This window comes from Miniopterus schreibersii, assembly GCF_964146895.1.
Source record: "Miniopterus schreibersii genome assembly, chromosome: 2".
NCBI lineage: Eukaryota > Metazoa > Chordata > Mammalia > Chiroptera > Miniopteridae > Miniopterus > Miniopterus schreibersii.
This window is the reverse complement of record NC_138102.1, coordinates 92750177-92763805: the sequence shown is the minus strand read 5'-3', so window position 1 is coordinate 92763805 and position 13629 is coordinate 92750177. Positions and strand designations below refer to the sequence as shown.

Genomic DNA, 13629 nt, shown 5'->3' with positions numbered 1-13629 from the left:
TGTTGTGAGTTCTAAATCCCACATCCCCATGGATTTGTTTTACAGACTGACCTTCAAAAGACTAGAGAAAGAAGGTTTGGCTCAAGCTGACCCTTATTCAAGGGGCAGGTTTAGCGGCAAGCCCTCAGCAACCAACCACTGTGGTTCTACTGATCCCTTCCCTCGGGCTGCGTGATGTGTCTGGTAAGGTGAGCCCAGCAATAGAGGGTTTAAGGAAGTCAGGAAACATGCAGCCTGAAGGATGTGGAGGATGAAGGAACAGGCAAGCTTCTGGCCTTGCTTCGATGTGGCTGGGATGTTTGCATTACACATGAGCCTCGTCTTTTTCTTGTCTTTTTTTTTTTGAGCCCCAACTGCTCTAGTCATTTTCTTCTCCTCTAAACTCCTAAAGGCACAACTCTACCTGCTGCCTTCCAGCCCCAGTCATGGACTGAGTCCATGGGGGTGAGTCAGTATGAGCTCCACCCTTGTAGGTGCAGGGCCACTGTACCTTCTGTCCACCTCGGCAGGTTGTAGCATTTACCATCGCCCACTTTGAGCTTTTTTTAAAATCAAGGTACCCATACCTCTAAATGTCCCTTTGTTTTCCTCTCTGCTGGAAAACATTTTCCTATTGTTTCCAATTCAATAATTATTTTACCTGCCCTCTCTTCCCAAGCAGTTATATTCAGAGAACTACTCCATTCTTTGGAAATTGGGACCTCTCCAAGGGTGGTTCACTGAATATGTAGAAATACATGTCTGCGGCTGCTGTTCCTGGTCCTTTTAGTCAGAAAGGCCTGACTCCTCTATTAGTTTTTAAGTGCCTTAAAGAGAGGCAAGATAGCCTGGTGGAAAGGACACTAAACAGAGGCCAAAGCTGCCCAAATGCCTGCAAAAGAAACTGCTGACTGGGAACAGAGGCCTGAACCTGTCACCTCAGCCTAGTGCTGGGAGGTATGGTCTATACTGAGACCAAGACCATGTGGTCACTAACCCTAATGCTCAGGGGTTCCGCTGGTGGGGCCTGGAAGAGACTTCCCTAGGAATCCTATGCTCCCTTCAGGTTCTCCCAGCACGGATCCCCCCACCTCCCCGTCTCTCCTTCTTGTGACAGCTACCTCCTCCTCCCCTCTTATCCTCCTGGCCCACAGTGCTTCCCACTCCAACAACTCTCCCTCCCCGTTTTCTTCCAGCTGGTGCACAGAGCCATGCTCTCTCCTCTAGTCTCTCCTCCTACTCCCCCCTCTTGAATCCAGTCCTGGTTTCCCCGCAGTCAGCTCCCTTTCCTCTGTGCCTGGGCTTCCCCCGCTCCGCAGCACCCACCGTCGACGCCGTCGCCGCAGCGGTTTCAGCTTGTAGCCTCCCAAGCTCCCAGCCAGCCCGCTCCAGGCCAGATCTCGCTGCTGCCCGAACAGGTACGACTCCAGCAGCTGGGAGGAGGCGGTGGCTGGCCCGCCGGCCCTCGGCCTGCCTCGCCGGCCTGGGGTTGGCGGGCGGGAACAGCTGGCGGGTCCCTGGAGGACAATGCACCCAGCTCTCCGCCACCCGCGCTCGGTCTCGTCCTCATCCGGCTCCTTCCCGCCACTCCCAGTCGCCGCCTGGGCCCAGCCCCTCTTCCTGCGGGGGGGTTCCCCCAGTGGCAGGAGAGGCTCGGGCGACAGCAGCACCAGCACCAGCGCTAGTCCCAGCCGGGGGGAAGGCGGTGGCAGATGCGGCGGGGGCGGGGGCTCCCCGGGCAGCACCAGTCCGGAGCGGGAGGACGACGACGGCGAGAGCGTCAGTATCAGCAAGCCGCTGGTTCCCGCCGCTGCCGGCGTCCCGGGGCCCCTGGCTCAGGGAGGTGCCCCAGACACTGACCCAGCTGCGCGCGTGGCTTTCTCCTCCTCGGCTGCCACCCCCTCCTCCACGCCCACCTACTCCTGCAGCATGACAGCGGCGGACTTCAGTGGGGGTGCCGCCGGGGGTATTGGGGGGCCCGGGGCCCGCTCGGCTGGGGTTGCGGGTGGCGCAGGGGCCGGCGGCAGCGCCTCCTGCTGTTCGTGCTGCTGCTGGCGTGGCCGTCGGGCCCTGCCAGACCGCAGAGGTAGGCGCCACAGCTGCGGCTGCGCCCCCAGTGCCGGGGGCCGTTGGGGCTACCAGGCGCTGTCCGTGGTGCTGCTGCTGGCGCAGGGAGGGCTGCTAGACCTGTACCTCATCGCTGTCACCGACCTGTACTGGTGCTCCTGGATTGCCACCGACTTGGTGGTGGTGGTTGGCTGGGCCATCTTCTTTGCCAAGAACAGCCGGGGCCGCCAGGGCGGTACTGCGAGCCACCACCAGCACCACCACCCTGCTGCACCATCCCTGCACCTGTCCGCCGCCTCCACGGGGGCTGCAGCCGCGGCCAAGGCGCGCGGCGGCCGCGGGGGCGCCGGAGGTCCAGGGGCAGCCGCGGCGGTGGGCGAGTTCGCCTTCGCCTACCTGGCCTGGCTCATCTATTCCATCGCCTTCACGCCCAAGGTGGTGCTCATCCTAGGCACGTCCATCCTGGACCTCGTCGAGCTGCGCGCGCCCTTCGGCACCACAGGCTTCCGCCTTACCATGGCGCTGTCGGTGCCTCTGCTCTACAGCTTGGTGCGGGCCATCAGCGAGGCGGGCACTCCCCCGGGCTCAACGGGCCCCCTGGTCCTGCAGCCGCAGCAGCACCGCGCCGCCGGCTGCTTCCTAGGCACGTGTCTAGATCTGCTCGACAGCTTCACCCTGGTGGAGCTGATGCTGGAAGGCCACGTGCCACTCCCCGCACACCTGCGCTACCTGCTCATCGCAGTCTACTTCCTCACCCTCTCCTCGCCCGTGCTGTGGCTGTACGAGCTCAATGCGGCGGCCGCTGCAGCTGCAGCTCTGTCCTGGGGCCAGCCGTCGGGGCCCGGCAGCTGCAGCCGCCTTTTGCGTCTGCTGGGCGGCTGCCTGGTGGACGTGCCCTTACTGGCGCTGCGCTGCCTCCTCGTGGTGAGCTACCAGCAGCCCCTCTCCATTTTCATGCTCAAGAACCTCTTCTTCCTCGGATGCCGTGGTCTGGAGGCCCTAGAAGGCTGTTGGGACCCTGGGAGTCAGGCTTCTTCTAGTCGAGCCAGAGTGGGCTATAGCGCTCCGCCGTCTGCCCCGCCTCCACTGCCACCTCCACCACCGCCTCAGGGAGGCTCCCAACTGAGTCACTGTATCTCCGAGAATGAGGGGGGGGCCCATGGCTATGTCAACACCCTAGCTGTGGCCTCCCAGAATTGAGGGGAATTCTGGGAGAGGGGGCTTGCTTTTTCGGTTAAGAGACCTCATTTCCCTTGTTCTCTGATCTTCTTTCACCCAGATTATATTGAGTTTTGTTTAGAAGAGGTAACTGTTAATAGGGCTACAGGCTAGTGTGTCCTTGGGCCTTCCGTCTTGCTTAGAAGTGCCAGGTTCTTTTAGGCTGTGGTCAGTGACCATTGTCCCATGCCTTGAAATTGACTCAGAATCTACTGTCCCCCAATGTGTCTTTTGGATTTCTTCCAAATGGTAGATGCAAAGTCTATGTCTCTATGTATATGTAATGTTGTTTTCTTGTGTCCACCCTGTGGCACCTTGCAATCAGTAGGAGATGTGGGGAGGCCCTGTCCTCCCCACTATACATACCACCACCCTCCTTGTTCCTACCTAAATTTGTGGCCATGAATTCCCAGAGAGACCTGGGCTCCTGGGAGCTGGCCAGTTTCTCTTTTTCAAGAAAGAAGCTCACCCAGGATCTTCCTTACTCCTATTCCTCTCTTCTCAGTTTATGGGGAGGAGAGGTTGAGAGGGTTCATCCTCTAAGGACCAAACTGTACCCTTTCTTGGGTGAATGAGTGTTTTTACCTCCATGCTTTTGATTTCTATTGCATCCTACACTAATGCTGCTTGCAAAAAATAGACAAAATACCTGGAATTTGCATTCAGCATGGTCACTGGATCCAGGTGGGGTTTGGTGTTAAGGTTATCACAGGGTCTGTAGAGTATCAGCTATTGGCTTTCCCTTCTCTCTCCCTCCCTATGCACCCATAGCTCTTCCTGAGGTTTGTTGCTGGCTGGGTCAGATCTTGATTCAGAACAACTTTGGTGGGGTTCCTAGATAGATGTGAAGTAGGGTCTCCCATGGGCCCACTTGTCCTCACTCTAGGAAGTTTTGTGTAGACCAGAAGTGGTGGTGGTGACCTTTGCCCTTTGCTTTGGTTAAGAGAATCTCCAGGGAAAAGGCAGGCTTCATGGAGCAGGGTGGTCAAAACTATTGCTGCCCAGCCTTCCTCTCTGGTATTTCTCTTGTTGAGGTTGATGAGAAAGGACATCCAGGTGTCTCCCACTAATAGTCTTGATGTGGGCATCACTCTTGGAATCTTGGAGGTAGGACAAGTATTTTTAGGGGAGGTAAGAATACAATTGGGAACAAGAACCAGGAAACATTCTTCTTCACCCCACAGTGTGATGGGAGGGGGAATGAAATGGTAAGAATTTTTGTTTCCCCTTTCTCCTTCTTATGCTTGGGAAGTTTTGTGTGATGTAATAAACCCTGGACAAAGGACCAGAAAAGTCATGGATTGTAGTTTTGACTGTCACTCACTTTTGCTTTCTAGGCTTCAGTTTTTCGCTTGGGGCCTCTCTTTCCCAACTTCTTGGGGGCTTGTTGGCAAAAGGCACCTATGTAGTCAGAGACACAGGAGCTTATGGCTTAACCAGATACTCTCACAGTGGGGAACAAGGGAGGAAAGATATTTACACTCAATGCACTGTCATGCTTCCAGTTCCTCACCCTACCAGGTCCAACATAAGCTGGTTGGATTTTGCAGCTAATTGCTTTTTTCCCTACCTTTTCTCCTTCCCATACTGACTCCTCTTTTTTTCCCTTTGAATTCCATGTGCTCAGAGTTCTGGGGCCCAGACCCAATAGCTGCTCCCTCTTTCCACATCCTTCCTTCAGCTTTGCTGTTTCTCTGCTACCTAATCTCAGTGACTGAAAAAACTGCATCTGAGCTATGTGCCAGCTCCTGGCTGGCCCCCTGCCCCACCCCCTTTTTACTGTTTGGCGTTCTCCCCACTGAGTGACTGACTGTAAAATCTCTCAGTGCTGTTGGGTTTTCTGGTGGGAGGCTGTGATAGGTTCCCATGAGCTGCCACTTTGCTAGGTACATCGAGAAACTGATGGCAAACAGGCCAATTCTGGTAATTTTGTCTGCCGCCCCCCCCCCCCGGCAGCCAACCTTGTGTTCAGGGGTGAGTCCCTTCTTTCTTTCTGGTGTGTTTCCCTGAGTCCTTTTACTTACTTTCCTTGCTCCATTCTCAAGAAGAGATGACCCCTAAAGCTTCATTTTCCTTGCCTTCTAGGGGCATCTGTAATGTGGGGGTCAAAGTGGAGATGTTCGCCATGGTTCAGATAAAGAGGAGTGCACTGTTTCCTAAGGCTGATGCCAGAAGCAGAGTTCAGAGCCAGGAACCCAGGTTCAGAATCCAGACTGCCTGCTTCTAACATTTGAGCAAGTAAGCATGTCCTCGCTCTGAGCCACTGACTCCTTATTTATGTTTTAAAAAGGGGTTGGACTAGACCCCCTCTAAAGGCTGTTCTGATATAACATGCCCTGACTCTGATTTCATGTATTTTTGTGAAAGAGTTAAAGCCTGGAAGAGGGAAAGTGGCACCTCACTAGCATTTATGTTTTTTCCCCTTTCTCTTTTTAAAAATAAAACCAGCCTCTGTTCTGAAAATAAAAAACTTGACTTGTGACAAGCTTCCTGTGTGGTGTTTTAAGATCTTTCCTGTCCTGGTTTCCTTACTAAATTCTTAAATGTCACTGTGACATCTGTCACCATTTTATATATTTGTGTTAACATTATGACTATACCTTGGCTATTTCCTTCTAGACAGTGGCATGCTACTCAGGGAGACTGTGGCTTTGGCCTTGACCTGGTGGGTGTCTAGCCAGGTTTTCTGTAGGCAGAATTAACTTAGATGTAGCCTGAAAGTGATTTCCCCAGCCACCCAGAACCTTCTCTCTCATTTCTTTCTAAAAATAATTTACCAAAGGGGGAAAGACTGAGAATTTTTTAAAAAAATGTATCTTTATTATTGAAAGTATTACAGATGTCCCCCCTTTTCTCCCATTGATCCCCTCCACCCTGCATCCACCCCACCCCCAGTCCTTCCCCATACCATTGTCTGTGTCCGTAGGTTATGCATATATGCATATAAGTTGAGAACTAATTTTTAAATACCCTGCCCTCCTCTATTACTCTTTCCCCTTCAGAAGCATGAACCCTTATGTATGAATGAGAACAAAGTCACTTTGGGGGGAGTTTTATTATTTTTTAACACAAAGGGGACTGTGAAGTCTAAGACAGAACACTGAGTCTGAATGAAAGTACAATTATAGTTTTTCTTTAGTACAGAGACAGCCAGCACTTTTCAAACTATTCTGTGTTGTTGCCCTACGATGCTTTTGGCCATTGCAAAGTTACAGCATGGTCAGAGCCTGGTCATAAGCTTTCTTTGCCTCGAACTTGCTGTGGCTTTGGGTCCTCACCTGTCCTGGAACGTTTTCATCACTTATAAAAGAGGAGCAGTATTACCTACCTCACAAGACTGTGGTAAGAATTAAATGAGGTGACATGTGCAAAAATGGTCCTTTTCCTCAAGACATTTATAACCATGAGGGGATAAAATTTACACAGGAAATAATTACTGAACAACCTAAGGCCATACCTTCATTTCTTCCTAAATCTAGATGTAAAAATGATTAGTTTGAATAAGCATGTTATAAATATTCATACATTTCTCATAGTTAAGCATGCCAGTTCTCATCAATTTAGGTCAGCTGGAGCACGTATGTATATGTATATATATATTTCATCCTCAGCCGAGGATAGTTTTTCTATTGCTTTTCAGAGAGAGTGGGGGAGAGAGACATCACTGTGAGAGACATCGATTGGTTGTCTCCCGCACACACCCCGACCAGGCTGGTGATAGAGCCTGCAACTGAGGTGCAAGCCCTTGACTGAAACCGAACCCGGTACCCTTCAGTCTGTGGGTCAACGCTCTAACCACTGAGCCAAACTGGCTAGGGCTGGAGCATATATGAAGGTACTTTGTGAAAAGTGAAGAATTACAGGTGTGGTCTAGTTATGAATAGACAGTGCTAGGACCACACTTGGGCCTTGCCTGAGGGTTGAACCTGATATTGCTGTTCTGGCTCTAAAAAGGAGCGTGCAAATATATGTTGCGCTTGATTGTGTCAGGCCCTTGATGCACATTGGCTTATTTTATTCTCACAGTCACATCAAGTTAGCTTTGTTTTCATTTTCCTGAGGTCCAGAAAGACAGAGAAGCTTGCTGAATGCCACACCCTAGTCAGGGAATACAGATCTGAACCCAGGTGTGTCTACTTCCAAAATCTGAACCCCAGGCAGCCTTGACTTTAGCTGTTAACAGGCCGAACTTATCCTTCATTGAAGCTGTGCAGTTCTGGCTAAAAAGCAGGGGATGATTTTCATATTCTGTTTGAGTGCCATGGAAGGGGCTTTGAGCAAAAGACAATTGGAGAGCACTAGCCGGGTGACTCGGTTGGAGCACCATCCCATGCATTAAAAGATTGTGGGTTCAATTCCCGTCAGGGCACATACCTAGTTTGGGGGTTTGGTCCCTGGTTGAGGTGCCCATGGGACACAACGCATTGATGGTTCTCAAAAAAACAAACAAACAAACAAACAAACAAAAAGATACCTAGCAAGACACCGTATCAGTGTACAGGCAAAAGTGGGGGCCAGCCAATTTTGCCTCCCTTTCTCCTTTCTCTTGTCCTCTCAGGGCACTATTTCTATTCAGAAAGGATCTGGTAAACTAATTTATACTGAAGTGTTAATAACCTAAGGGCCCATTACTCCTAGTAAAGGAATCTAGGTACCTGGATGGAGAGAAGGCATATTGGACAAGATTTCTTGGCATCCTTCAAATCATGAGAGGGGACTTCATGTTCCTAACAGGCAAGCTGGCTCAACAGGGTGCCCTGCCTCCCGTAACAGGATGGACAGGATGAGAGTGTGGTCCCAGTACCAAGATCTGGGAGAGGAAGTAGGGCATGGAGAGCTGGGGAGAGGACAAAAGATAGATGGACCTAGAAGCCATTTAGGAGTGATGTTGGGAGCACTGAGTGGGAAGCAGGCATCTAACAAGGGTCCCATCTGGTAGAAAGCAGTAGGGCACCACAACTTCATAGCCTATACCTATTGTCTGGGGCAGTTGCTTTATTTTATATTCTTCTATAACATATAATCTATATTGTTTCTGTTTTCCCAAAATGAGCATATTCACTCAGAAAACACATTTATTGAGCTCTTAATATATGCCAAGTATTGGAACATACATTACTTTTATAATCTGAAGAGGCAAACATTTGATGAAGAAAGCAGTAGCAAGAGGAAAGGTAAACAGTACCCTGGTTTCAGAAACTGCTGACCCAGCATCATGTAGAAACCTCAGGAAGTCTCTGGGCTCCTTACCGAGGCAGCAGTGCGGGAGGTGTGGAAACCTTGACTGAGGTATGGCCACTGTGTGTCGAGTGCTTCCTGGGTGTAGGACACCACCTCAAAGTGCTTCACATGTATATTTCATCACTTCTCACAAAGCCTCTGTGAGGTAGGAATTCCCACTGTGCCCATTTTATTTTTAAAAAAATATTTTTATTGATTTCAGTGAGAGGGAGAGGGAGAGATAACAACACCAATGAGAGACAGTCATTGATCGGCATCCCTCCTGCATGCCCCCTGCTGGGGATCAAGCCCGACACCCAGGCATGAGCCTTGACGGAATTGAACCTCGATCTCCTGGATCATAGATCAATGCTCAACCGCTGAGCCACGCCAGCTGGGCCCACTGTGCCCATTTTAGAGACAAGAGCAGAGCAGCAGAGCACAAAGCAGACCTGCACAGAGCAGAGCTGTCTGGCCTGAGAGGGGTCTGGCCCCAGTCAGCCCTGGGGGCCACCTGGTCCCAGGGCTGCCTCACAACTGTGCTGTTTTCACAGCTGTGCTGTACCATAATTGAGCTGTTTTGCACTGAATCAAGTTTCTTCTTCACCACACCCCAAATTGAGGATTCCTGTTGCTATTGAATTGGCACCAATGATCATTGGTTGACAGGCTTAAGGAAGACATCTTGATTTAAGTCACTCAGCTGGCAAGCAGCAGAGCCAGAGGCCCAACTTCGTGTTAACTGTCTTCAGCCTTCTTTTAGGGAAACTCTCCAACACACCTGACTTGAGGCCCAGGGCCAGGGCTGGAATGCCAGCTCTGCATTTTACTCTGAGTCCAAGCATACTTGGGCCCCCACTGTCTTGTAGAGCCTGGAGCAGACTGTGCCTTGTGGCCCTTCACTGGCAGGTCTTCTCAGGAGGTGCTGGAGCAGAACAGAGCTGGCTCTCCCCTGACTTAATTTGGGAAGGAGAATACCAACTGTAGAGCCTAAAGGCCACAGAACGAAAACTGCCCATAGTACAGCTTCTTCTCTTCTCCCTTATGCCTTATTTAATACTCAAAAGAACAGCAGGAAATAAATGAAATCCATCATAGCCTGGCATTCAGAGATTCCAGCTCAAACGACTGAATGTTTAAGTGAACAAACTCCCTCAAAACTGAATCACAGCTGATGGCCTTCCCAGGCAGAAAGAGAAACTGGTTTAAAATCAGTGTAAGCAGCACTAAATCAAGCTATGTCCAGATTGCCTGCCATCTAATCATGCCTTTCCCCACCCCCTAAGTAGGATCAAGAAGGCAGGCAGGAAAAACTTATGGAAATCCACCTGGAGTTCAGAGGCTTGCACTGGACAGCAGTCACAGGCAGCTGCTCCCTTGCATGTTTTGGTCACATGTTGGCTTTGGGTCCTTCTGCCCACCCTGACCCACCTCTGCTGCAGTCTATTTAGGAGCAGGGCCACAGAGTCATAGCTTGGAGGACATCTGTTCTTGGAGGGGCTCTTGAAGTTCTTGGTATTTGGCTGACAGCAAACACCACACTCAGAATTTCTAGCACTATGGTGACTAGTATGAGATTTGGGGGCCCTAGGGAAGGCAGAAGGAATGTGGAAACAACAAAGGAATGGCATTAAAGAGATTCAAGAAGCCTGGGGAACTTTATGATTCCATTATATATGACACTGACAACAGGCAAATCCAGACAGAAAGATTAGTGGTTGCCTAGGGACAGGATGGTTAGAGGGTTTAGGGGTGATGATTAATGGCTGCTGCGTTTCTTTTGAGGGTAAGAAAATGTTGTAAAATTGATTATGTTGATTGCTGAACTCCTAAAAACCACTGAACTGCACAGGGTCAATTGTGAATTGTATGGCATGTGAATTATAGCTCAATAATTAAGCTGTTAGGAAAAAAACAAAAACAAAAAAAAAGCAAAAAAAAAAAAAAAGCAGCAGTCTTGGACATAAAGGGGTCATAGTGGACAATGCCAATTGAAGACACCTGGCCTCAAAGGCCAACAAAGCTAGGCCTCCTCTTCTGCAGGGCAACAGCTAATCATATCCAAGGTTTGTGGGGAACACAATCCAAATGGAAGTGTTTCTGGACACCAGGACTACACTGATTGGGCCATTCTGCTGCCACGTAGAGCCCTGACTCCAGCAAGGGAAGAATCCACCACGGTATTCCACACTCTGATTCAGGACATTCAGTAAGTGCTTATTCACAGAGCTTGGTGGGCATCTGGACACAATGATGTCCACCTCCAGGATTACTGAAGAGATGGAACTCAGGAAGCTGGGAGGGCTCAGTGCCTTTTCTCTCTTAGTTTGTTCAGGCTGCTATGACGGGCAGACAGCTTTCCAGTGTGCTATTCTGGGAAAAACTTCAAACTCTGAGCCTTAGCATTTCTCCTCAAATATTGTCTTAGAACCTCAGACCTTTAAGAACAGAGTGGCACACTTTCCTCTCCCCACAACAGGCCTGCCCAGAACCTCACTGCCCTTCCACTCCCACCCTGCTATGGACACTCCATATCTCATAATTCATTTTGCTGTTGGACCCCAGTGTGGAGCTGAGGGCTCCCAGCCAGCAGCCCCTGAAGCAGCCTTTGTTATAGCTCCGGGAGCTCAGGGCTTCAGACTTTCCTCCCTGATAAATGCTATTCAGTTTCATATCACAGTTGTCTATCCTGTCTCTTCCAAAATGATCTGAGGTGGCTTCCAGGTATGTTTGGCCCTCAGCCTCCTCTTCTGCAGGGCAACAGCTAATCATATCCAAGGAGTCCCAGACCTTTAGGCTGATGTCCCAACTCCCAGCCTGGGCTCTGGATAACTCTCCACCACCTCTCTCATGTCTCCTTCCTTGCTCTCCAGGCTCAATCTGCAGTTTGCTGATGGGCCTGGCTCCCACTCACCTCCCAGCCCTTACTATTCCAGGGACTGGTGCCTTCTCCAACCACAATCTCTTGGCCCAGGAAACTAGCCTCTCCTTCAGCTCAAACATCACCCACTCCAGGATTTCTCCCTGGGCCAGGTGCTCCTTCTGTGTGTTTTCATAGCCCTGGGCAGGCCTCTGTTCAGCCTTTAAGTCCTGCATGACCATCCTCTATTTGCTAATCTCTCACTACATGTTAATTTTCTTAGTGATCAGGGCCAATGATAGGTGCAATTTATCCTTGTATCTCAGATGCCTGGCACATAGTAGGTACAAAATGAATGCTGAATAAATGAATAATGGAGACTCAAGGGCACTGCCAATAGCTCCTGGGAATGGGCTATAGATTTTTGTGGGGACGAAAGATAATTAGGTGGTTCTAAAAAGAAAAATTAAGAGGGATGTCTAGGCATCAAAATCAAGATGTCTAAATTTTAAAGGTATCATTTCACACATGAATATATATACATATACAGATATGTGTACATTCCCTTCTCTCAATGCTCTGGTTCTGGGAGGCCCTATGTGACTGGCCTCTCTGGCTCCATACTGTCCCAGCCAGAGTTCTTCTGAAGCTCTTGGAAGAAAAGCTGTTGCTGGAGGCTTCTCAGGCTTTCCAGAGCCTCAGCGGGGAGTTGCTTGGCCAACTTTCCTAGGTCCTGCTTTGCTTCGTCTTCCTCCATTTCCACCAGTCCATCAGGCGGTTGTGGGGAGCTCCTGGAGATGTAGCCCTGGTCAGACTGCACTGACTCCCGCTGCCCCTCCCCATAGGGTGTGTATGAGTATTTGAGGGCTACTGCTGGTCTCTCCCACCCCTCTGGAGTCTGGTAGCTCAGACTTTGTTGGAAGAGCGAGAGCATCAAGCCTTCGAGCTGTTCCCTTTCTTCCTCTAGGAGGTGGTCTGGCGATGCCATTGGGGTGCTGCAGAGAGGTAGGTCCTCTGAGTTCTGCTGAGGGTCACAGCCCTCCAGCAGTGGGCAGGCCTCATCTCCTTCCACAACGGCTAACAGACTAGCTGCGCTCCTAACAACAGGAGGGACAGGTTCCATGGCCTGAGCAGGAGGGACTGCCTCCAGGGGGAGCACCACGGTTTGAAGGGTTTGGGCCACCACCTGCCTCTGGAACTGAAGCTGAGATTGCAGCCTGGCCACTCCTCTGCCTTCCTCAGCGGTGAACAGCTCCACCACCAGGTGGCCCTCAGTGGCAGGCACCTGCACCAGGGGCTTCTGCTTGACAATCCCTCTTCTGGGTGACAGCAGTGGCTCTTCAGACACCTCTTCACCCAGGGATGGTAGGTCCTGGTCATCTGCTGAGTAGAGGTTCTCACGCTCAAACCAATCAGGAAACTGAGCCTGCCACGCCCGGAACCTCTCCACAGCTTCCTTGAGCTGCCAGCCACTGGGACTCTGCAAGTAGTTCTTCCCTGTGAGCTCCCCAACGCGGTGCATCCGGCCAGGTTCAAACATCTCCAGGTCCTGAATCCGGAAGTAAACCTCCTCCAATCTGTCCATGAGTGGGTACCTGGAAGTGATGTTGAAGAGGTCGGGGATATCATTCTCACTGCTGATGTCACTGAAGTAGCAGACAATGTAGGTGCCAAAGCAGGCTGGCTTCCTGAAATCTGGGAGGATCATGTTCATGGCTGCTGTGAAAAGGTCCCCAGCAAGCTTCTGGTGGTCACATCGAAGCTGGATGGCAGGCTCCTCCCAGCCAAGAATGGCCTGCCACTTGGCCCGGGTACCTCGGGAGCACAGGATAATGATCTTGGAATTGCTCTCTATCATCTCCTGCTTCTGGCGGCCCACCCAGGTCATGACCCCCATCTCTGAAATGACCTGCTCCTCTAGCAGGTCGAGGGCCACTTCAGTGCCACAGACAGTGAGCAGGAACTGGGCAAACTTTAGGACCACATCCACATAGAGGGGGTGGTCGGCGGAGTAGACAATCCAGACCTTCCTGGGCTTCAGGGGTGGGGGCATCACGCCAGTGGTGGGCAGGACATCTGGGGGAAACAAGGCAAGCCAAGCCCACAGGTTCAGGTGTGTGTTTGTGCTGACCCTCACACCACAGGCCAAGGAGAGGGATCCAGACCAGGCAGAGCTTGGCTCCCTAGCCTAAGAAACGCAACTGGGGCCTTAGAATAAGCCAAATGTTACTGTTTTACCCGTTTTGGCTAAATAAAAAAAAAAAAAATCAGTCTGGTGCCTTCTG

General features: G+C 50.9%; 2 protein-coding genes across 5 annotated transcripts in view; one reads left to right on the top strand and one right to left on the bottom strand.

Moving 5' to 3' along the window:
* The first annotated feature begins 1484 nt into the window (after positions 1–1484).
* TMEM121B (transmembrane protein 121B) lies at positions 1485–5745 on the top strand. The gene has a single exon (XM_081129293.1). The coding sequence runs from the start codon at positions 1507–1509 to the stop codon at positions 3244–3246; it is 1740 nt and encodes a 579-aa protein (XP_080985419.1). The 5' UTR covers positions 1485–1506; the 3' UTR covers positions 3247–5745.
* A 328-nt stretch (positions 5746–6073) lies between these two features.
* The window catches only part of IL17RA (interleukin 17 receptor A), a 30412-nt gene continuing 22856 nt past the window's right edge, over positions 6074–13629 (bottom strand). For all 4 annotated transcript variants that reach the window (XM_081129289.1, XM_081129290.1, XM_081129292.1 and 1 more), the window contains one exon: positions 6074–13420. In XM_081129289.1, the coding sequence (XP_080985415.1) occupies positions 11940–13420 (1481 nt within the window). In that variant the 3' untranslated portion in view covers positions 6074–11939. The remainder of the gene's footprint in view (positions 13421–13629) is intronic.

What these genes read in the sequence shown, in the direction of transcription:
- TMEM121B (XM_081129293.1), top strand. Translation starts at nt 1,507, where the DNA reads ATGCACCCAGCTCTCCGCCACCCGCGCTCGGTCTCGTCCTCATCCGGC.